We start from the raw sequence: 25,646 nt of genomic DNA, 5'->3' as shown, positions 1-25,646 counted from the left end.
TGAATATTTTTAATGTTCTCAACATTTGAATTACCATATCTATATTGGATTCCGAAACTGCATAAAAATCCTTACAAAAAAGATACAAAGCGGGTTCCAGTAAATGTTCTACCAAGCCCCTTTCTTTACTCCTCACTAAAATATTAACAGTAGTGAAGGAAAAACTTAAGAGTACTGTGCAACAATATATATTCGAGAAGTGGTTTAAATCAGATGTGGATACTTAAAAATTCCAAGGAACTTTTGGAAAATTTGAAATCACAAAATTGTACCAAAATCAACAACATAAAAACTTACGACTTTTCATCTTTATATACAACCATTCCCCACGATAAATTATAGTCCATCCTTTTTGACATCATTGACAGCTGCTTTTTCAATAAAAATGGAACTTGTAAATTTACTTACCTTGTCATTGGCCATTTGCAAAATTATTTTGTAAAAAAAAAAAAATCCTGATTGTACACACAAGTACTCTGAAGTTTGAGTTTCTGATTGACAATATCTATGTGGTTTTTGGAGACCAGGTCTTTCAACAATCTATCGGAATTCCCATGGGTACCAATTGCGCCTCGTTATTAGCAGAGCTATTTTCGTATTCATATGAAGCAGAATTTGTTTAAAAATCTTATACGTGAAAAGAAGAAAACACTTGCTATGGCCTTCAATTCAACATTTAGATATATCGACGACGTATTGTCAATTAACAATGGTTATATTTCCATTCTTATGTCGATACGATATATCCCGGTGAGCTTGAAATAAAAGATACCACAGATTCTGACACATCTGTTTCATATTTGGATATTTTACTAGAAAAAGACATTAATGGTAATCTAACAACAAAGCTTTATGATAAACGTGATGACTTTCACTTTTCAATCGTCAACTTCTCTTACTTATACAGCAATATACCTTTATCACCTGTATGTATACAGGGTTTATATCTCTCAGTTGATTCGATACGCAAGAGCATGCTCTACGTATGAACAATTTCTAAAACGAGGCAAGCTACTGACAAACAAAGTGATGAAACAAGAATATCAGCAGTCTCGTTTAAAGTCATCATTTCGTAAGTTCTATGGTCGATACAATGATCTTGTCAGCAAATACAATCTATCATTAAGTCAAATGCTGACAGACGTTTTTCAAACTAATTGTTAGGCCGTTATATATTTACAACTGAATTGTCGACGGATTTTTTCCGTTATTTCCCGATCACAAGGAGGACACGGAGGGTGTGACCGGTCGGCAGGGGATGCTCACTCCTCCATGGCACCTCTGATATCAGTTTTAGCGGTCCGTGTTTGCTCTGCTCCGAAATTTTTATTGTTTAATGGACTTTTGAGCTTGAATACTGTTCGTTATCTCCATATATTCATATACAATTTATATTGAATATATATTATGTATATATTGAATACCTATACACACTAGGCGTGTACATGTATTTGTATATTTTGCATCCTTTATCATCCCTATAAGACTTGGGAAAACTATATAAGTACAATCCCAGGGAGATCACTTGGGTCTCGCACGTTACAATATAAGCAAGGGTATTTTTATCAGATTTTAGAAATTCTTGGGCAACATAGCTTCATCTATCAATTAATTTTGTTTTATACCTCTATGGATCCTTTACAGTGATGTATTATACTCAGGTGACCGTTAATGGCCCTTGGGCCTCTTGTTTAAAAAAAAAGGTCAAGTCTACATCTCAGTGTTACCCTACGTCTCTTCCTTGAACAGACTTACTTAACAGAGGTACATGCATAAATCATGTCTCTGCTGTTCAATAAAAGTAGCTAGGAAGAAAAGAAAAGGGTCATTTCAGTATAACTGTTTTTACTATTTTTCTTCAAATGTTATAAAGCTGGCATTGAGGAAAACAAGTTTCCCCCCGTCGATCTTAATTAAAGGTCTATCGCTATTCAGTGCATTTTCCCTGCATGACTACTCAACAGAATACACAAGCGCCCTCTCCCTGATCACGTGATCAAAACAAACCGGCCAAAACTGGTGCGTTGTAGAAGAGATTGGTTGGAAGGAGACTTGCATTTTCAAGGTAAAGTTAAAAAGATAACGTCATTTAGACTCATGGCCCAGTCAAAGGCCGGAGGAAAATGTAGATGACTTGGGGTATCTACAGCGCGTGCCTCTTAGCGCTTTCAGAGAGGGTTGTATTTACACAATCAGCTGACTGCGATTAAGGCACAAAAAATTCTTGTTTGTGGTTGTCCATATACACTTGAGTAAATAATATAATAAAAATATAAGCATCAGTAATTCGGGAGGACGTCTTCCCAGGTTTGTTTTTCCTTTTAAGACAAATATATTGCATGTCTCCTAGGGTGCCGTCAGCATATTGTTTACACAAAATAACGGCTCTACCAAACAATGGGAGACAGCTGTTCAGTACGTGCCTGACCTACTAATCCATTTCCCATCCATTTGTAACGAAGGGTGTTTTTCAAAAAAAAAAAAAAATACAGACTTTTCTTGTCTTCTTTATAGAAAACGTAATGTAACTAATGTAACTAAGTTAATGAGGAAGTATATTTGTGTGTAAATTGTACTGAGAACTGAAAGAATGTTAATGCGCACTGTATTTTCTGCCGCATACTGATGCAGTATGCAAAAAAATGAACTAGATTTAGCCCAGATGATTCAGATTTGGTGTTGTAGTACAAACAAATTGTTCATATGTAAAAATCTTCATATTGTGTGAAATAAATAGTATATACATGTATGCATCTTCAATACAGAATATACTTTCCAATTTTAACTATGGTTGTCACCATTTTGTGAGAAATAGACGCAGTGATTGAGCCCTGATAAAATGGTAAGGTAAAATTAAATCATATTAAAAAAAAACACACACACATACAAAAACTTCAGAGAAACTTATTCAAGAACATTTGCTGACAGATCTTTGTGTTAATTATTGAACACATGTACATGTCCTGTGTACATAGGTGTTCATGCAGGCCTGCCAGAGAGAGAGAGAGAGATTGTGTCCAATGAATAAGGGCTTTATGCCAATCAAATATTCATTAAAATTTCTTCATAAAAAATGCAGAATGCATAATAATAATTGTATATCTAGAGGTTTTATTCATTATTCAACTGGATTAACTAACATTTTCATTCAATGTATGAATGATAAGCAATTAATGTCTAGATAAGTGTACAAAAATGTGAATAAAATATATGAAATTAGGCCAACACAGAAGCAGGTCATCTTACTCGGAATTAAATAACTTCATGAAATTATTGCAGTTTATTGAAATAGATGAATGGAAAAGTTTGAAGTATTGTAGAAAATGCCTCCTTGATATAACTTTTTAAATTTAGTTGTACAGATCTGGTCACTGACCTCTTTATAATGGTTAATGTACTGAACTTAACCTAATTAAATCTTAACGGTGCAATCAAAAACTCACACACAAGGTTTGAGAAATTTGAAATTCATGACTAAGGGCTTTGGACTGGCAAAAAAAGAAAAGTAGATCACAACGTAGTAAGAACAGGTGACAAAAATGAATGTGTGTTAGTTATACTCCGAGATGAAACGCAATTAATGTACAGGCAGACAGAAAGTTGGAATATTAGACTGATTTAGGTACATACTGCCTGCTGTGTCACTTGAGGTCACCTTATAGGTCAGTGAACCACTTCTATATATTGTAGACGTAGGTAACGGGTGTCTGCGCTCGGCAGTAAGAAACCTCACAGCAGTAATAGCTTCATTATACAAGATATAAAAACCTAAGTCTAGGAGTGAAACAAAAGTAGTGATTTATATGTAGTGCTACCCTGTATATAGTGAACAGTGAATATTAAAATGCTTCAGAAACAGGTTTGTACTTCATTGTATTAATGTTTTATTTCATGATTATGTACCATGTATTTTATTCTTTTTAAGTTAATTTATACAGAATTGCCATATTAAGCTTGCCTCATTATTTGGTATGTACCTCTCTGGTTGATGATTTGTGTCTCAGACTTTATTCATTGATTAATAAATACTGCCTTCATATGTAATTTCTCTTCTTAAAATGATAGACCAGCAGTTTAGATACCATTAACTATTTCAAAACTTCAAGTCGCTGCATATATTGTAAAATAAATCAATGTATGCATACCATATTTTATGATGACGTGCAGCTCAGAGATTTTAAGGGGTTCTGCAGTCAGTTGATTAAGTAAATATTATTGACCTCCAGGAAAGGACCCAAGATTTTAAATTCCTAATAGAATTTACTCGCGACTCAATCTTAAAAACATATTAAGATATTACAGGATTTGTGTAATACTGTTATTATGAACAGCTGTAAGAAAGTACCATTGTCTTCCTGTGAATCACTTCTTATAAGGTCAACAGGCATCAAAGATATAGAACTTGTTATTAATAATTGTGTGGAATATGTTAATGACCCTAGAGTTAACAATTATATATTTCCACCTTTCTGTGGAACATTTTCAAACTTCATGAGCAATAAAGTTATGTTAACGTAAATAAGTTTTCTCTCAGGTTGTTGAATGTTCAGAGTGGGAGATGGAGCCCCCTGATCCAGTATTGGTACAGCTCGGCAGTTCTAACCTCACCATAGCCAGTATACACACCATAGGGAGTGCCAACCTTACCCCCTTACCACAGAAAAAAAAGTTCATCTCCAGGGAGGGGTCTGTAGCGGGGACGGACCTGCTGCCAATTTGCCGAATCTGTCAGCTCCCCGGGGACTTACCTGACCCCCTGTTCTCACCCTGCCGCTGTTCAGGGTCACTCAGATTTATTCATTACAGTTGTCTGAAGGTAAGAAAGATGCTGATTGGTCACTTTAGTGAGGCTGCCCCCCCCCCCCCCCCCAACACTTGACAAGCAAAGATTGTATCCTACATGAGCTGGATTTACTGTGTGAAATCTCTAGTAATTTGGTTCTACTTCATGTGAAGACTGGTATAAAACATCAATTTTTTTTATCCCCCCTCCCCCTCCCAATCACAAATATTTTCTTAGTGTGTTTTAACTTTGTGTAGTGTAGGTTTATCTTTAAGTCTCTGTGGGATAATTTATCTGTCTTTCATTTCATTGGCTCTAAATCAGTCTTTGGAAGGATATCAAATGTATAATCAATAATGATGTGCACCAGGAAATAATGATAGAGATGGTCTCTGTTGGGGGAGCTGTGTTGGTGGTTTATCGATTTAGTTTGAGCGTACAGAATAATTTTAACATAATTTCACTGCTGATGGACTACCAGGTGATTGTTTAAACACTCGGAAACTTAATATTCTTTATTCATTATTTACCAATAGACTCCTGTACGTTTTGTATTATTTACTGTAAATTACAGCATTAAATTCATAATAAGGTCGGAATAATGGATATGAATTCTTTATACCTGTATGTTGAGGGAGCTGAGAAAATATAAAGTGTGTAATCTTTAAGTGGTAGAATTGTATTGATCACTATGTGGCTTTAAACTTAGTAGGGCTTTAAATAAATGCAACTTACTCAGAGACTAAAAATACTGAAGCTTGTTGTTATGTCATTAAAAGATTCTGCATAATTAAGTCACAGTAGATATTAAATTTTATTCCTACTCAAATCAAGAAATTATCAAGTTTGATGATTTAACATACAGATACTACCTAATATAAGTAATAAATGTTAAGACATACTCCATGAATTAATGCGGTATTGGGTTATAGAGAATTATATAGAGGTTATAGGAGCTAGAAGTTATATTCAGTTAAGTCAGAATCCATCCTATACAGATCCATCCTATACAGTTATCATTGATAAGTATATAATTATATACATGTAGGTGCTGGACTCTACAGCTAAGACAAAGAGTAAGACCAGGTCACACAGTGAAGTGTTTTGTGGTTAATTAGGGTTAGACATGCCATGTAGAATAGTCGGGTTTCCGGACCTGTACAGTAATTCTCTGCCAGAAAGCGCCATTAGGATCGACTCATTGTTATACATTTAAATTGAAGCTTCGTAGGAATTTAAGTTTGTCCTTGACATTGTGTGAAGTAAATATGTTGTTTTTCATGCAAATTCTGAACTGTTGTCATAAATCCAGTTGGCTGTACCTATAAATAGATATAACACATGGAAATTAGAGAATGCTAATTTTTTTGAAAGCAAGGCGTTTAGAAGATTCGATCATCAGTTTATTGTATTTGCTATCATATAAGCATACTCTTAAAAATAAAATGTATGATTCTCAAATTCTAATAGTGTGATAATGCCTCCATCTTGAAAAATGTTGATGATTACTGAATTTGAACCCTGTGGTGACTGACCAGAGCTGCCATTATTGAGTGGGAGTTGCACTAATATTGTGGAAGTGTGCAATCTTACAGATAATGAACTGTAAACTGTATACTATTATTGTGGAAATGTACAGTCTTTTTAGATAAAATGAACTGTACAGAGAAGACTTTACTCTCCCATAGATATAATTAGCTGTAAGGCTGTTGACATGCATATATATAATCATAAGAGAATGTGAAGCATGCAGAAGGAAGGGAAGTCAAAAGCTAATTTTAAAGTTAATTGAGTACATGTACTTATTATTGTACATGTTTAAAGTTATATACACAGACAGTGAAGGGGCAAGTAGTTGTTGCAGTGAGATAATTTATCTAGATTCCTGTTTAATAGCAGCATATAGCCTGGTTTTAACATTACTCCTAATAGTAAATGTTCCCACAATAAGTAAATAATGTAGTGTCACCATGCAATGCATTTTGGGGGTTGTTTAGGAATTTATGATAAGTTTAGTATAGATTTGAGTTTGTTATGATGTCAAGGAATTCCTCTGAACTACTGCATCAGCATTTTTTTGACAGTAGGTAGGTCACATGCTCCTATCTGGTCATAATGTGATCAGACAAATAAGTCATCTGTGTGACAGGTGGATGTCAACTGACCAAGTTTTAGGCCTAAATTGATCCCTTTATTTAACCTTTGTTTCAGAAATGGATAAGCATTTCCACAAGAAAAACAAAGAAACCCCCCAAGTGTGAATTGTGCCAATATCAGTTTAACAGACACAAGAAATTCAGGGTAAAATCTTTGTTCTATTTATCATTCAGTGTTAAGGTCAGATGACACATTCCTCAGTAATTTATAATTTTCCCCAAGAATTTGTTGATGAAATATTGCTACTTTAATTAGTTTCCTCGACACAAAAAACTGAGATACCTTACCAGGCATTTGTGTGAGAAACTAGAGGATGGTGTTTCCTATAATTACATCTAGTCCTATTGGAAGTCACTAGCAGTGCCAATAACACATTTACTTTTGTAAATACATTATAATTTATAAAAAAAAGAAAAGGGTTCAGAAATCACAAGATAATCATGATAATTATTAATTTGTTGTATATTACGAAGAGATACAAAACAGATATTTGAGGAATGTGTCGTCAGAGCTTAAGAACACGGATTATACTCTTGTGAGGAGTTAATTGTTGAAGTGAAATAGTGCCTGTAATCAGAGAACTTAAAAGAACTTGTGTATACCGATGAAAATTCATAACAACCGATTTACTAGTATGTAATATTTATGATGTTAATATTTCTGTCTATTATTAGCTCACCTGAGCTGAAAGCTCAAGTGAGCTTTTCTGATCACCCATTGTCCGTCGTCCGTCCGTCTGTCTGTCCATCCGTCTGTAAACTTTTCACATTTTCAACTTCTTCTCAAGAACCACTGGGCCAATTTTAATCAAACTTGGTACAAAGTATCCTTGGGTAAAGGGGAGTTTAAATTGTTAAAATAAAGGGCCAAGTCCCCCTACGAGGGGAGATAATCAAGAAAAGACAAAAATAGGGTGGGGTCATTAAAAAATCTTCTTCTCAAGAACCACTGGGCCTAAAAAGCTAAAACTTGTGTGGAAACATCCTGGGATAGTGTAGATTCTAGATTGTTAAAATCATGACCCCCGGGGGTAGGGCGGGGCCACAATGGGGAATTCAAATTTTACATTGAAATATATAGAAAAAAACTTTAAAAATCTTCTTCTCAAGAACAACTGGGCCAGAAAAGCTGAAACTTATGTGGAAGCATCCTCGGGTAGTGTAGATTCTAAATTGTTAAAATCATGACCCCCGGGGGAAGGGCGGGGCCACAATAGGGAATCCAAATTTTACATTGAAATATATAAGAAAAATCTTTAAAAATCTTTTTCTCAAGAACCACTAGGCCAGAAAGGCTGAAACTTATGTGGAAGCATCCTGGGGCAGTGTAGATTCTAATTTGTTCAAATCATGACCCCCGGGGGTAGGGCAGGGCCACAATAGGGAATCCAATTTTTACATTGAAATAAATAGGAAAATCTTTAAAAATCTTCTTCTCAAGAACCACTGGGCCAGAAAAGCTGAAACTTATATGGAAACATCAGGGGGTAGTGCAGATTCTAAATTATTAAATTCATGACCCCCGGGGGTAGGGTGGGGCCACAATAGGGAATCCAAGTTTTACATTATAATATATAAGAAAAATCTTTGAAAATCTTCTTCTCAAGAGCCAGTGGACTTGAAAAGCTGAAACTTATGTGGAAGCATCCTGGGGCAGTGTAGATTCTAAATTGTTCAAATCATGACCCCCCAGGGGTAGGGCGGGGCCACAATAGGGAATTCCAATTTTACATTGAAATAAATAGGAAAAATCTTTAAAAATCTCCTTCTCAAGAACCACTGTTCCAAAAAAGCTGAAACTTATGTGGAAACATCCTCGGGTAGTGTAGATTCTAATTTCATCAAATCATGACCCCCAGGGGTAGGGCGGGGCCACAATAGGGAATCCAAGTTTTACATTGAAATATATAGGAAAAATCTTTAAAAATCTTCTTCTCAAGAACCACTGGACCAGAAAAGCTGAAACTTATGTGGAAACATCCTCCGGTAGTGTAGATTCTAAATTCGTCAAATCATGACCCCCGGGGGTAGGGCGGGGCCACAATAGGGAATCCAAGTTTTACATTGAACTATATATAGGAAAATCTTTAAAAATCTTCTCAAGAACCACTGGGCCAGAAAAGCTGAAACTTATATGGAAACATCAGGGGGTAGTGCAGATTCTAAATTGTTAAAATCATGACCCCCGGGGGTAGGGTGGGGCCACAATAGGGAATCCAAGTTTTACATTATAATATATAAGAAAAATCTTTGAAAATCTTCTTCTTAAGAACCAGTGGACTTGAAAAGCTGAAACTTATGTGGAAGCATCCTGGGGCAGTGTAGATTCTAAATTGTTCAAATCATGACCCCCGGGGGTAGGGCGGGGCCACAATAGGGAATTCCAATTTTACGTTGAAATAAATAGGAAAAATCTTTAAAAATCTCCTTCTCAAGAACCACTGTTCCAAAAAAGCTGAAACTTATGTGGAAACATCCTCGGGTAGTGTAGATTCTAACTTCATCAAATCATGACCCCCAGGGGTAGGGCGGGGCCACAATAGGGAATCCAAGTTTTACATTGAAATATATAGGAAAAATCTTTAAAAATCTTCTCAAGAACCACTGGACCAGAAAAGCTGAAACTTATGTGGAAGCATCCTGGGGTAGTGTAGATTCTAAATTGTTCAAATCATGACCCTGGGGGGTAGGGCGGGGCCACAATAGGTATTACAATGGGGGAAATCTGGTAAAGAACAGCATGGCCAAAGTTACTCAGGTGAGCGATGTGGCCCATGGGCCTCTTGTAGTTTTTTATCTGTCAATACTGTCTATACCTTTGGAATGAAAGTTATCTATAGAAAGAGAAATATTGTAGTTAAATTTGAGTATTTTTTGAAACATTAAAATTATCTTAATCTGGTTTATTTGCAGTTTAAGAACTGGCGATGGCCACGAGTGAATGCACGAGACAAGTGTCTCCATCTGGTGTTCCTCGTAAACCTCTTGATTATGATTGGTTGCGCTGTGGCCACTATTATGTGTTTTCTCTCAGACAAAGGACAAATTAATAAACTACCGAAAAACAAAGTAGAACTGACTATCGAGGAGATCATTACGCTGGCCTGTGGGGTCACATTCTTTGTGGCCTTCTTCATTGCCATGACGGTGGAGATCAAAGCTCGGCACACACTGTATAAACTGTTCCTCAAATTCGTAACACAGAACACAGACTGGGCTGTAGATGCCTATGATAAAAGCAAGGATCCTGGATATGGTGGTCCAGTTGCCTATGTGTGATTGAGGGACTCACTGTATGGGGTCAGTTTGTGTGTGGGTGAGAGATTTTGAGAGTCATTGGTTAGGGTCACAAAATATGAAAATGATGGGCCTTTCTTATTAGAATTACGGTGTGAAATTGGAAAGGGGAAATGTATAATGAATGTAAATGAGTCACTAGGCAACTGCATTAATTAACACGGGTCATGAAAGTATGAGAGACTGCATTGTATGAGTGGCGCTGTAAGTGGAAAGTGGTTGAACAAATCTCATAAGTCCTCCACTATTTACACACTTAACTTGTGTCTGTGATATGTCTGATGTCCTCCATTGATAATCACCAATTTTTTTCATTTAACTTTCTATTTGTAGTCTTTTGGTTCATGGAACCAAACATCTTGATATTCAATTATTCAAATACTGATAATTGAGGGAAACATTTTTCATCAAGTTTGAAGGAAGACTAGGACTTCTATCATAATACATGTATCTTAGAACTTCCTGCAGATCTTTTATAAATTTGTTGTGCTAACTATTCAACAAATTTTTAGGGGTGACCATTTGATTCTGAGAGGGGGAGGGGTGGTGGTGGCAAATTTTGTTGAGTCATATTATTTATTGTCTTGCCATTGCAGGACAGAATGTTTATTTCCAAGATGACCATGCCGAGACAGATTATTTATTTTCTTCCCTGGAAAAAGTTGATTGGAAAAAGAAAACAGAAATTCTGCCTAATCTCCAAAACTCTATTTCAGGATGGGGGAGAGGGAGGGGGGTCAACCAGTCAAGGTGAGATTATTTGTTTTCTTCCCAGTGGAGGACAGATTATTTTCTTTTAATGTGATCAAAGACAATATTTACTTTCAAAATTTGCCAGTACCTCCCCACTTCAGAATCAAATGGTCATCCCCTAATATCTTCCTCAGTTTTATTGAGTACTCCACATTGGAGTCAATATTGCTACATACTGTGGCATGGACCAGACCACCATGATCCCATATTATCAGTTCCAAACAGAAAATCTGCGTATAACAACAGCTCTGTATAAGTTAAAATCTCAATTTCCAGCCTCTCTTTGAATTGCAGCTGCATCATGGTGCTCTGGTCTCCCTTGTTATGTAAACAGGCTCTTTTCTCTCATGAGGCTCGAGATTTTTAATGAAATTAATTTAACATCAAAGTTTTATAAAGGAGTATTTTATTTTGCTGAATGCAGTGTTATTTGAATGGAGAAGGGTCTGAGTGACAACACACAATTATACCCAGAGTATCTGTAGACAAAAGATTACCATGTGTCTCGCACCATGACGAATTAGAAATACATTTTTGTTCTGAATGGTCTTCTAACATGTCCTAGACTTGATTGTGTATTAATCCAGGAATTTGCATCATTATAATCTAGTAATGTTATAGTAAAATCACCACATTTTTATATTATCAAACATTTTTTCAGCACTTTTTGCAAATTGAATCATTTGTATAATATTCGGGGATTGAATTCCTTTTTCACTTTATCAATTTTTATACTTATCTATTTTTATCAAAAGTAGAAATAGTCGTATAAAATTTGGATTGAGGGGGTTCCCAGAATGATGATACAAGAAGGTAATTGGTGGAGAACTTTTGACAATCCTGAAATGTCTGAATGTGTTTTCTGTATTATAGAATATTTTGCTTTTTGAACACTGGAAAACTTCATTTGGAATCTGTTTTTTTTAAAGTGATATACTGTATGAACAATAGCCAAGATTTTGTACGAGTTTATTTGCAGAATGGCTTACAGTGTAAGTCAAGGAAATGAAGGGGAAGAAAGATTTTTTACTTTTTTGACTTTATTATTTCTATATCTTGTTGCTTGTAGTGCTTTATTTTTTCCTTTTTTTAGCCAAACTAAAAGTGCTTGCCTCATTTTAGAACAGTTAGTTAAAATGTTTGGCAGTCTTGGTGCATTTTATTTTAGAATTATTGAAATCAGCCTTCTTGTTTAATTTTGTCTTTTTTCCTTGTTTGTTTACTTTTATGAAAAAAAAATATTTATAGATAATTTGTTTATGGTATTTTAACAAGAGATTGTACAACTGAAACACATTGTTTTATTTAAATACAGTATTAAATGTGCTAATGTCTTTTATCCAAAGACAAGGGTCCATAATGCAAATTTAAAAATAAAGACAATTAGCTTAGAGTTCATTGCTCTATTGATAGCTTTAAGATGTTAGTTTTGTTTTATCACTTAGTTGTTTGATAGCTTTAACAATAGGCATTGCTTCCTCTTTTTATAGTTATGATTTATCATTAGATTGTACTAATTATTAACGTGCACCACATTACACTAATGTACATAAGAAGTTTGCTCAATCCTCCTCCAAAATCCACTTGCTTTCAGGGACTGACTGTCCAGACCTTATGTCACATCACAGGACCAATGATTAAGGCAGGAACTGGGGAAAAAAGTGCCTTTCAAGAAATGTTAATTGTTCATCTGTTTTGGTTAGCTTATAATACTGCAGCCTTAATTAAAGCTACAAGATCACTTAGGTCACGGTAATGCTTATGGGCCCTTATCTTTGTGTCAATGCACTTGATACTGTTACATTTCCAATTTTCCTACTGAGCAGTTTCTAGTATCAGAGAAGAATGCAAAAATACTCAAAACATGCTGAAGATATCTAACTTTGTTCCTTGGATTTTCTAAAACAGGATCTTGGCAAGTGTTCTTGCTACTTTAGTGCAAAATAGACTTCATTGAAATTTAGCATGTTATTATGTTTAAATCAAATATTTAGAATTATATTTGAATTTATTAAGAAAGTATATTGGTAAATTGTGAAATGATCCTCAGCAAATTTTGAGTTACTGTATTTCTGAAATGCACAGTGCAGGTTTTGGTGGCTACATTATTTATGAGGTGTGTCTAGAGGAGTATAATAGAAAAGAGCAACACCAATGGCACTGTTTCACAAACATATTTTGAAAATTATAGTGATAAATGTTTATATTGCTAAAAGACTGAAACATTACCACGCAGTGGTAACACATTGTGAGACTGGAGGGCTGTGAAGAGATTTGTATAAATTGGAACTGTGCTTCATATTGTTAATGTTTTCTGTGTTTATAATTCTACCTAAACTTTTGGTGCATTTTTCAATGTGTTTAATATACAAAATATATATACATGTATATCTGTACAGAAAATTGTAAAATACAAATATTACTGTATAATGTCATTGAAAAGTTTTATAATAAAATAATCCATTGAATATTTTGTTTTCATTTGGTTGAATGGTTGTTGAGAAAGTTGGAGAAAGCTTTCGGTGACTTAGTGGATGGGATTCCATTATTTATGGCATACTGTAACTCTTGTTTGTCAGTCCTGTCTTGTCTGTGCATTATACAAAAAAGACATAAATTATTGAATTAATAACAGGTATATGGCAAAGATTATAACTTCTCAAAACAACTTTAAGATCAAGGTCGTGAGGTCAAATATCATAATACAATCAGAAAGGTATTGTCACAATGCAGGTGAAAAAAAAGCATACAATCGGAAAAGTCTTGAAACAGGTTATGCACATGTCAAATGAAAATGCCACTTTTTCTCTCAATCAAAAGTTATTAGCAATGTTAAATGTTTTGAAAATTAGGTCAACCTTCAAGGTCATGGAACTGAAAATCATAGTACATTTGAAAATACTTGTCACAGGTAATGCATGTGTCATATATGAATGCCCTATCTTCACTCCTGCAGAAGTTATCAAGACATGAAATGCTTGAAAATTAGGGCAAACTTGAAGATCAAGATCACAGGTCAAGCATTGCACATTCAGAAAAATTTTGACACAGGTAATGCACTTGTCAAATATGAATGACCTATCATATGTCATTCAAGACTAATCACCAAAGTTAAAATTTTTGAAAATTAGGTAAAAAATAAAGGTCAAGGGGTCAAAAATCAAAGCATGCTCGGAAACACCTTCTCATTGGTAATGCACATGTCAAATATGAAAGCCTCATCTATTCTCAATGAAAAGTTATAAGCAAAGATAAAAATTTTGAAAAGTAGGTCAAAGATCAAGGTCATGGGGTCAAAAACCATAGTATATTTCGAAAGGTATGTCACAAGTAATGCACATGTCAAATATGAAAGCCCTACCTCTTCTCAATAACAAGAGGCCCATGGGCTACAACGCTCACCTGATTAACTTTGGTCCTGCTGTTCTTCACCTGATTTCCTACCTTGTAATACCTATTCTGGCCCCGCCCTACCCCGGGGTCATCATATGAACAATTTAGAATCTACACTACCCCAGGATGCTTCCACATAAGTTTCAGCTTTTCTGGCCCAGTGATTCTTGAGAAGAAGATTTTTCCTATATATTTCAATGTAAAACTTGGATTCCCTATTGTGGCCCTGCCCTACCCCCAGCGGTCAAGATTTGAACAATTGAGAATCTACACTTCTCCAGGATGCTTCCACATACGTTTCAGCTATTCTGGCCAGGTGGTTCTTGAGAAGAAGATTTTTCCTATATATTTCAATGTAAAGCTTGGATTCCCTATTGTGGCTCCGCCCTACCCCTGGGGGTCACGATTTGATCAATTTAGAATCTACACTACCCCAGGATGCTTCCACATAAGTGTCAGCTTTTCTGGCGAGGTGGTTCTTGAGAAGAAGATTTTTCCTATATTTCAATGTAGAACTTGGATTCCCTATTGTGGCCCTGCCCTACCCCCGGGGGTCTCGATTTGATCAATTTAGAATCTACACTACCCCAGGATGCTTCCACATAAGTTTCAGCTTTTCTGGCCCAGTGGTTCTTGAGAAGAAGATTTTTCCTATATATTTCAATATAGAACTTGGATTCCCTATTGTGGCCCCGCCCTACCCCCGGGGTCATGATTTGAACAATTGAGAATCTACATTACCCCAGGATGCTTCCACATAAGTTTCAGCTTTTCTGGCCCAGTGGTTCCTGAGGAGAAGATTTTTAAAGATATTTTCTACATATTTCAATGAAAAACTTGCATTTCCTATTGTGGCCCCACCCTACCCCTGGGGGACATGATTTGAACATTTTACAATCTACACTACCCCAGGATGCTTCCACATAAGTTTCAGCTTTTCTGGCCCAGTGGTTCTTGAGAAGATTTTTTAATGACCCCACCCAATTTTTGTCTTTTCTTGATTATCTCCCCTTTGAATGGGGCTTGGCCCTTTATTTTTACAATTTAAACTCCCCTTGACCCAAGGATGCTTTGTACCAAGTTTGGTTAAAATTGGCCCAGTGGTTCTTGAGAAGAAGTTGAAAATGTGAAAAGTTTACAGAAGGACGGACGGACAGACAGACGGACGAAGGACAACGGGTGAGCAGAAAAGCTCACTTGAGTTATCAGCTCAGGTGAGCTAAAAAGTTATAAGCAAAGATAACATTTTTGAAAAGTTAGTCATACTTCAAGGTCAAGGTTAAGGGGTCAAAATCATAGTATATTTGGAAAGGTCTTGTTACAGGTAATATATATGTATTATATGAAGGCCCTGTCTTTTCTCATTCAAAAGTTATGACCAATTTAAATTAATGTTAAAAATGTTTTGATAAGTAGGTCAAACTTCAAGGTCAAGGTCATAGAGTCAAAAATCAGTATATTTGGAAAGGTCTTGTCACATGTAATGTACATGTAAAATATGAAAGCCGTATCTCTTCTATGTTAAACTTTGATTGCCCATTGTGGCCCAAACCTACCCCCATTCACCAGGTCATGATTTGAACAAATTTGAGTTTACACTGCCTGTGGATGCTTCCGTATAAATGTAACTGATTATGACTTTGCTGTTCATGGGAAAAAAGATTTTTTTCTTTGTATACCCATGTAAAAATTTGATCTCCCATAGTGACCCCACCCCATTCCCAGGGGTCATGAATTGAACAAACTTGAATCTACACCATTGGGAAGTCCTTACGTATTTAAGTATTTTACCCTTGATATCTTGAACCCTTGGATAATTTTTTTCTTGGTCCCATCGAGTTCGAGATAACAAGGTTTGACTGTATATACTTATCTAAATCTTTGATCCCCCATTGTAGCTCCACCTTACCCCCTGGGGTCATGATTTGAACAAATTCGAATCTACACTACCTCTGGATGCTTTAATATAAATATGACTAACCATGGCTTTCCTATTCTTAAGATGATGATTTTTTTAAAAAAGATTTCTTCTATGTTTAAATCCATGTAAAACTTTGATCGCCCATTGTGGCCCCACCCTACCCTTGGGGGTCATGATTTGGATAACCTTGAATATACACTACTGCGAATGTGATCCATATGACTTATAATGGCTAATGCCTGTTTTTCATCAGAAGAATTTTAAAGATTTTTCCTATGTAAAACTTTGATTGCCCACCATGGCCTCACCCTACTCCCTGGATGTCATGATTTGAACAAACTTGAATCTACACTACATCAAGATTAGCTTTCAAATAAGTTTCATCTTTTCTGGCCAAGTGATTCTTGAAAAGATTTTTAAATGAACCCACCCAATTTTTACTTTTTATCAATTTCCCCTGAGAAAAGGGACTGGCCCTTCATTTGAACATATTTGAATCTCCTTCACCCAAGAATACTCTGGCCAAGTTTGGTTGAAATTGGCTCAGTGGTTCTGGAAAAGAAATGAAATTGTTATAGAAAACTTCATGAGCCTTCTGCTCAGGTGAGCTAATAAAGTAGAGACAGTGGCTTCCTATTAGAAAGTTGTCTCTGCAAGTCCACCTATTGGAAAACACTCTGTGAATTTTCACAGTTCTTGAATTTGCAGTAAACAGGTGTATTTGAGTACCCGTTGCGAAGAATTAAATTATGAGCACACCCCTCAATCCAAGAAATAAAACATGATTTATATTCTTCAAAAAGTTCTATTATAACATGATTGCACACTTCGTATTAAAAGTTGTGCTCTGTAGGAAGTATTGAAAAATGCCTTGAAATTTTGGACATTTTTGAAGAAATTATGTCGACTTGCAGAAAGTTCTAGAGAAAGTCAGTTTTACTATACAGGAATGCTGTAAAAAAAAAAATTAAAATCTTTCATCATCAGCTGGGTCAGATTTATTTTAAAATGTTATGCAGACATCCCTATGTAGTGTGGATTCTGTTTCTTAAAACAATCAACCCTGGGGAATCTGTCAAGTTTGCATAAAAATATAGTCTAGCTTTAGCTCAACAATTCACTATTTGTAAACTTAACCCCCAAGACTAGATATACTGTCAATCAAAATGATTTAGGACCCTCTATACACTAGATGGAAAGTTTTTTTTGGACATTGAGAAAATTAAAGTGTGTAAACATGTAAATATTGAGCTTATCTATTACATTTTCAACATAGGGTACCTCACATTTACCCCCACTCGGCCAGGAAAAATGTTCAAAGACAATGATTAAGTACTGATGAAAAGAAATCACTATTGTTTACTTAAGTGGGCAAAATAATGACCTAGCTGCAAATGAAGTGTTCAATTTATTCATCATGACCTATTAAAATATTATGAATGTACATGTTGAGTTGATTAACAATTTAAGTAATACACTATATTAGGGCTCTAATTGGCGACCAATTTAGTCGCCTGGATGGCACCTAAAATTTTTGATTGGTGCTTAAAAATTTTCCTTAAGTCGCTAAATTGGCGACCATTTTAAATTGACTTGGATTCCAGAAATTTTAACATTTTTAACAATTTCTCTGAAAAAAACAAAAAGTAATTTATAAGAGGAAATTATTTTAAGCAATGGACATGTCATGTTTTCTTAGTCACGTCATTGTTCCCTATATAGATTACTATTAACTTTTAGTCCCTTAAAAAAATTGCCTGGCGACTAAAAATTTGCATTGGCGCGCCTAAATTCTTTTGATAAGGGGCCAGCTGGTGCCTAAATTTTAAAGGCCACTTAGAGGCCCGTATATTTTTCAATTTATTTTATTCTTAGATCCAAGGGCAGATTACTCTATTTGCATAAAAATACCACAAAATCAGAACTCTTTAGTGTGAAGTGTATAGAGGGATATAAAGATCCTTGGGCCCTTGTTTGTAATTTTGTTATTACATCAACTTGTTTGTAATTTTGCTATTACATCAACTTGTTTGTAATTTTGTTATAACATCAACTTGCTTGTAATTTTGTTATTACATCAACTTGTTTATAGTTTTGTTATTACATAAGCTTGTTTGTAACTTTGTTATTACATCAACTTGTTTGTCATTTTGTTATTACATCAACTTGTTTGTAAATTTGTTAATAAATCAACTTGTTTGTAATTCAGTTATCAGCTTGTTTGTAATTAAGTTATCAGCTTGTTTTTAATTTAGTTATTACATCAGCTTGTTTGTAATTTTGTTATTACATCAACTTGTTTGTAATTTTGTTATTACATCAACTTGTTTGTAATTTTGTTATTACATCAGCTTGTTTGTAATTTTGTTATCAGCTTGTTTGTAATTTAGTTATTGCATCAGCTTGTTTGTAATTTTGTTATTACATCAGCTTGGTTTTGAATGGGATCGCTGAGAGGACAGGATTTTCAAATTTCCTATCACATATAGTGGACTAGTGGCTTAAAAAAAATTTATCCCTAAAATTCAGAGGTTTTAACATGTATACTGTAGATTCTCCTTAATTTTTGTGAGTACTTAATATTGTGAAATGGCTCATTAAAGTCAAATTGCGAGAACAGTATGTCCCTTGAGGACGGTTGATCGGGACATTTTACATGGATTTCAGCACCATAAAAAATAAGAGCGAGTAATTTCATTTTGCAAGTGGTGCTTCTTGCAAAATTTTGCGATAATTAATTCCTTGCATATATTTAGGAATGTACAGTATTTATTCATATACTGAAAGGAAAAAGAAATGCAGGGTAAAGTTTTAAAGTGATTTAATTTTATTTTATAAACGAATTTTCCAATTTTGTTTTCTATCATTTAAACTCATCTTTAATCAACAATTATACCCAAAATCTCATTGAGTTTGATTATTCATGAGTTTTAAACTCATATGATGGTACCCCCAAAAGTGAAAATCGAAAATTCTCATTATCTCCTATGCCTCCCTCACACATCTGTAACAGTTTTGATTCTCCTCTGCAAAGAAAAAAATCATCAGCACATTTATTTTTCTCATAGAGATATTATTCAACCTTTCTGACAAGGCAGCCCTTAGTTGGTCAAGAGTAGCTTAGGCATTCGGACGCCTTCAAACCCTACCATCCAGATAGTGCCACAAATGTTCGATTGGAGAAAAAGATGGACTTTACGGAGGCTAGTCGATTGGGCTAATGTGATTGTTTGTGGGAAAGTCTTGACAAATCTAGCTACATTAGGCCGTGGTTAACATATGCTGAAAAATTAAGCATACAACACACTCGTGCATGAGAGGAACACCGACATTAACAAGCTCCCAAACCAAATTTTTGCAAGCAGGTTCTTTCAGTTTTTGGGTGAATGTAATGCTTTGATTGCCTACTGTATTAATTTAATTTGAACTTATTTTATTGTATAATACATATAAAAGGATTGGATACAAGTTCTTTCAACTTAATAAATCCTCTCCATGTGATACAAATAATAAATACAATATGATTGTCATAAAAAATAAATTGAGATAATTTGCAAAAAATCATGTTATACATGTAACATATATGAAAATTATAAAGACACATACTCTGAGTAATCTATCAGAGCTCTAATATTACATATACACTGCATTAATAGCGGTTTTAGTGGTAGTATGGTGGCAATTACACAGGTGGCAGGATTAATAGCCCAATCTTAACGTGGCATTACACGTTAACATCATCACAGCTGCTTAGAAACCCTTCCAGTTCTTCTCTGATGACGGATTAGACGTTCTATGGTGGAAAAATTCAAATTTTGCACATTATGTTACCCTGTGTTTCTTTTTCCTTACAGTATATGGTTTCTAGATTGGGATACTTTCATTGTACATATGTACATTGTATATCAAACATATGGCAATTCTTCCCAACTGATAGAAATTTCATTTTAGGTCATCACTCTATAAATTTTCAGACAAAAGGCTGCTGATTTTTCTAGTTTATGATGTTTTATTGGTAATTTACCGGTATTCAAACACATACTTTCTCTTCATAAATTGTACAACTTTCATGCAAATTACTGTATATCCTTTACAAAAAATTCATATTCAGTCAAATCAACTGAGAATGAAATTATTCACGTTTGAGAGGTATAATGCTACAGAATTATGAAACAGTTTGATATGTTATTGTACATACAGGTATTTTTTGAAATTTTCATTTTCCTTGTAACTTCTTGCTATATTTTGAGCCTATTCAGTTCAAAGTATTATATATTTTTTAATTTCCCTTATGAAAAGACCATAAGAAAAATACAGAAAACCTGTAGAATTGAAAATGTACAGAAATACCATAGAAAGGAAAAAGGCTAATAAAAACTGATGTTGTCAGTGTCCAGTGTAGCTATATTAAAACCTGTACTGACGTCACATAATGTTCTTGTGTTAAAACTCAAATACATAAAAACATCCAAATATTCATAAATTAACAAATTTAAAGACACAGTTTAAAAAACAATGCATGATCAGCAAAAATCAGTTCCTGATCATAAATGGTATCTTGAGTTTATATCACAGTTACGACCCAAATTCAGTTGTCTCTGAAGTAATATCTCCAAATTCATATGTTCCACGTCCATCCATTTTCAAATAATACTGAAAGAAAAAAAAAGATTTTCAATGAATACAGTATATATATTTACTTCATGAAATGACCACATGGATTTTTAAGTGCATTAATTCTGACAAATTTTGAAGTTTAGCTTCAATTCTTCATTTGTCAGTTGTTAACAAATCAAAGTCAGAATATGTGTTTAAGGTTCACTGATCTGATGATAAGGAAGACAACTCTAACTGGGATTAATGATCATTACTCCCTTAAAAAAAATGTCAACAGGTGATACAAAAACTCTAATTAGGATCAATGATCATTACTCCCTTTAAAAAAATTGTCAGCAGATGACATGTGTTGAATTCTGCATGGCAAGGTACATGTATGCTGAAATTGTTTTGTATTTCAAATACAATCTACACTGCCTTTGCAAAAACATTATCAATGAAGCAAAATTTTATACAAGTGAAAGAAACAATGAACTTCCAGGACAGTTTATCCTCTGATAGACTAAAATGGATTTTTTTCTGTAAAAATGATACACTTTATAAACAAAAGTTGGTTACTGTCCAGGTAAACATTTGAAACAAATCATTGTTGCAGATGAAAATAATTATTGATTATAAATTCTAACCTCATGATGCTTCCATAGGGACTTCCTGTGTGAAACTGTGAACAAAGTAATTCCCACCTGCAATAAGATCATTTACATGTATGTCACAACTAATAAAAATATAGTGCTAAAGACATTCTGTCAATGGACAGCAAAAATAATGGACCTCCTAAACTGTATTCAGAAAAGCTTTTAGAAGGAATGCCACACAAGAATTTTATTTAATAGATCTTTTATTAATAGCAAATTTTAAACCATAAAGCATCTTATTTGCTAATAAAACATTTTTTTTTCATTTTCTCTGGAAAAAAAAAAAAAAAAAAAAAAAAAATTAAGAGCTTAAATTGGTCTTTCATTGCTGAAACCATAGCTTAAAAGGGAAGTCTTAAGGATCTATGAAATAAAATTTTGGTGTGGTATTCCTCCTTTAGATTTTTTTTTGAATCTCCACTTTTCTCAGGTACATGTACTTGAGTGTACTCTACCATGGCATTAAGAAAGTTTGTTATGGCCTTTGCTTGAAAGAATTTATACATCAACTATATTTAGAATATTTTCATTTATAATTGCTGAATTGTAGCCAATAATGAATTGTTCTTCAAATGAATTTCAATTTTTAAGGAAACCCTGACTTTGGGGCCATGAATTTCACAATTTCAGAAGAGCTAGGCATCCTTGCTCAACATAACCATGCACTTACTTTGTTTGCTAAATACTCTGGGACAGAGACGAAGACTTTTTAAAGAATATATGCATTTTCACTTTATAATCAATAGAGCCCCGCAGTAAAACCAGAACCCCTGACCCAGGGGCCATGCACTTCACAATTTTGGAAGATGCATCCTTGTTCATCATAATATATCATGCATTTACTTTGATAGCTTAACACCCAGGGGTAGAGAAAAGGTTTTAAAGAATTTATGCATTTTTACTACACAATCAATACAGCCTCACCCTACATGTAACACCAGAACCCCTGACCCAGGGGCCATGAAATTCACAATTTTGGAAGAGGTATTCTTGCTCATTATAATAATGTACTTAGTTTATCTGCTTAATAACCAGAACAGAGAAGACTTTAAAAGAAATAATGCATTTTCACTATATAGTCAATAGAGCCCCACCCCCACCCACCCCACCAGACCCAAACTCCTGACCCTGGGGCCATGAATTTCACAACTTTGGAAGAGGCATCCTTGCTCAACATAACCACTTGCTTAATTTGTTTGCAGAATACCCAGAGCAAAGAAGATTTTCAAAGAAATAATGCATTTTTACTATAGCATCAATGCAGCCCAATCCCCCAAAGACCAGAACCCCTGGCCCTGGGGCAATGAATTTCATAATTTTGAAAGAGGCATTCTTGCTCAGCATAACCATATACCTGCTTTGTTTGCTAAATACATAGGGGCAGAGAAGATTTTTAAAGAAATTATGCACTTTCACTATATGATCTATAAAGCCCCACCCTAGCACCAGAACCCCTGACCCTGGGACCATGAATTTCAAAATTCAAAATTAGCTCCATCCTTCAAGCCCAGGGGGGCAGGGATCATGAAATTCACAATTTTTGTTCCTCTTTACCCATAGATCCCAACTGCTAAATTTGGCTGAAATTGGTTCAGCAGTTTCAGAGAAGAAGCTGAAAATGTTCAAATGTTAACACAGGACGCACGATAATGGATGAAAACAGATGGCAATAGGTCATCAGAGTGACTCAAGTGACCTGAAAAGACAAACTGTATAACAAAAATTCTCAAGATCTTCAGCTTAGATAAGTTAGTAATCTGCTGCATGCTTTAAAATCTGAAACATTAAAACACATTTGACTGAAGCAGTTTGAGACAAACTTCTGTGTATCTGTTACCTCTTTACAGTACTGGTACATATATCCTTCTACATCTACACTGACGGCACTCGTACACTCATCCAAAATGGCAAACTGAGGGCGGTGATAAAACAGTCGAGCCATCTGAAAACATAAAACAACTACCAGGTATTACATAATGCTATTTAAGATTGGAATTTTTCTGCTACTAGTGGAAAAAAATGTCTGTCCTCATCTAAGAATTCATCTAGTTTTGAATCTTTCTTGATTCTATCTTGATGAAATTTCTACCAATATACATGAGTATCACTTATTTTGATATGTACGCTTTAATAGGGATAAAAAATAAAATTTTCCTGCTGCAGTTTTCAGAATTGTAGCAAAAATACAAATGCAAAACATTTACCAGACACCCTTTGTACTTACAGCAATTCGTTGTTTTTCTCCTCCACTGAGGACATCCATCCAATCCTTAAAAAAAAAAAAATTGCCATAACATGAATCTAATATTACAACACATGAGTTTCTGAACTGAGTAGCCTCCCCTCATTACCTGTACAGAGTTCCATCCCCCTTCTCTCTCTAGAATGTATCCCAACTGGACCTGTCAACAGAAACAAATATTGTTTTAAAATAACCACAATAATAATACAACAGAATCAAAAAGACTTCTCAGACCAACCAGAATGATTTGACCTTGTTGAGTATTTCCAGGAGATCGGAGTCTTTAGTTCCCTTCTTGATTTGTTCCTCATGCGAATCCGGATAGATGACCTGATCCCTCAGTGTGCCCACTGTCATATACGGCCGCTAAAAATACGTCATATTACCCATGTACCTTATATATACATGTATATAAGGTCAATTTAATACATCAAGCATTACTTTACTATAAAGAATTTCAAATGTTTGTATTATCTATGGAGCAACACTGTGTTTGAAATTTGACATGATCAACAACATGATGACAAGAAAAAAGAGATTCACACATGAGAATAGAATGCATAAAATTTAATGATAATTGGTTCTAGGTAACATTAACCAGCTATATATATATATATGATTTGTTACTAATCCTCCTTTGAAATGTGTCAAGTTGATCTAGCTAAGCCAGGTAAGATTCCACCTAGGTATTAAACAGTTACCTGTGGAACATAAAAAAGCTTCCCCTTTTCTGGCTTTGTCAAAGTTCCTCCAAATAGCGGCCATAACTGAAAGAGTTTCATATTTGTTATGTTTATGTTTCCAGGCTGTTGAATTAGACTTCAATAAAAGATGGCTTTCAAAAATTGATATCATTATATAAATATTGCATGTAGTTGAGTGTAACATTGAAAATGTTCACCCCAAGAAAACCATTGTCAACCGAGGCGCAGCCGAGGTTGACAATGGTTTTCGAAGGTGAAAATTTTCAATGTTACACTCAGCTACATGCAATATTTATTATATTATACTGAATGTTTTATACAAATACATATAACAGTAAACCTTGCACGCATAAGTTCTGCGCAGTCACTATTTTTTGGAATATCACCCGTTGTCAAGCAATGTTGACTGTTGCTACATTGGTGGGCGTGGCTTCATCATTCAGTGGGTAATAGTAATTTTTAACAAATGTTTCTCGAAGAATCAGATGGAACAAATTTACATGAAAGTATAATATTAAAGATTGTTTATATTACTTCTCCCAAAACTCGGAATAGAGAGCTCTTGCCACAGCCATTTGGTCCACAAACAAGCACATTTTCTCCAGATTTCACCTGGAATGCAGTTCATAATAATTAAATTCTGGTTATAACAGATATTTGATTGGATAAAAAAATTACTTTATATGGTATAAATTGGATTGCTATGTCACAATGACTTGCGTCAAAAAGGTATTGATCTGCCTGACGTTACATTTAAATTTTGTACGATTTGAAGTCATTTTTAAGAACAATCATCTTTTTTTTCTTACACTAAACGAATGAAATTATAAGGAATGAATTAAAAAGCTACCCAATTTATATGGTATAAACTGGGTTGGAAGTTTACGTGTTACGGTTTATAAAGCGTAAAGTGCCCTAATGCAGTTTATACCATATAAATTGGGTAGCTATTAAATTCATTCCTTAATTAAAAAACAGTTACAAATCAATATGTATCTGATATTTTTGGCAAGACATGAATTTATAAGATAATGTACTATATGTATTAAAAACAATTAAAAAAAATAATCTTGCTCACCTCAAAACTCATCTCCTGTAGAAGAACATCTCCATTGGGAGTCACCAGTGGAACTTTATCAAATCTG

The 25,646-nt window shown here is 34.6% G+C and overlaps 2 protein-coding genes across 2 annotated transcripts in view; one reads left to right on the top strand and one right to left on the bottom strand.

The window, feature by feature from the left end:
• Positions 1–1,987: 1,987 nt before the first annotated feature.
• Positions 1,988–13,457, top strand: LOC133199653 (E3 ubiquitin-protein ligase MARCHF8-like). The gene is made up of 4 exons (XM_061335525.1): positions 1,988–2,065; positions 4,535–4,816; positions 6,995–7,084; positions 9,853–13,457. The coding sequence occupies exons 2-4, from the start codon at positions 4,559–4,561 to the stop codon at positions 10,216–10,218; spliced, it is 714 nt and encodes a 237-aa protein (XP_061191509.1). The 5' UTR covers positions 1,988–2,065; positions 4,535–4,558; the 3' UTR covers positions 10,219–13,457.
• Positions 13,458–20,292: 6,835 nt separating this feature from the next.
• LOC133199652 (ATP-binding cassette sub-family D member 3-like) overlaps positions 20,293–25,646 on the bottom strand; it is a 29,448-nt gene continuing 24,094 nt past the window's right edge. Inside the window, exons 19-27 of the mRNA XM_061335524.1 lie at positions 25,580–25,643; positions 25,036–25,113; positions 24,499–24,564; positions 24,050–24,163; positions 23,907–23,957; positions 23,780–23,824; positions 23,393–23,497; positions 21,547–21,603; positions 20,293–20,956 (exon numbers count right to left, since the gene is read on the bottom strand). Of these exons, the coding sequence (XP_061191508.1) occupies positions 20,879–20,956; positions 21,547–21,603; positions 23,393–23,497; positions 23,780–23,824; positions 23,907–23,957; positions 24,050–24,163; positions 24,499–24,564; positions 25,036–25,113; positions 25,580–25,643 (658 nt within the window). The 3' untranslated portion in view covers positions 20,293–20,878. The remainder of the gene's footprint in view (positions 20,957–21,546; positions 21,604–23,392; positions 23,498–23,779; positions 23,825–23,906; positions 23,958–24,049; positions 24,164–24,498; positions 24,565–25,035; positions 25,114–25,579; positions 25,644–25,646) is intronic.

This window comes from Saccostrea echinata, unplaced genomic scaffold (genome assembly GCF_033153115.1).
Source record: "Saccostrea echinata isolate AGI-Se365-2 ecotype Australia unplaced genomic scaffold, CSIRO_AGI_Sech_v1 ptg000034l, whole genome shotgun sequence".
In the NCBI taxonomy this organism is placed as follows: domain Eukaryota; kingdom Metazoa; phylum Mollusca; class Bivalvia; order Ostreida; family Ostreidae; genus Saccostrea; species Saccostrea echinata.
This window is presented reverse-complemented; position numbering and strand designations above follow the sequence as displayed.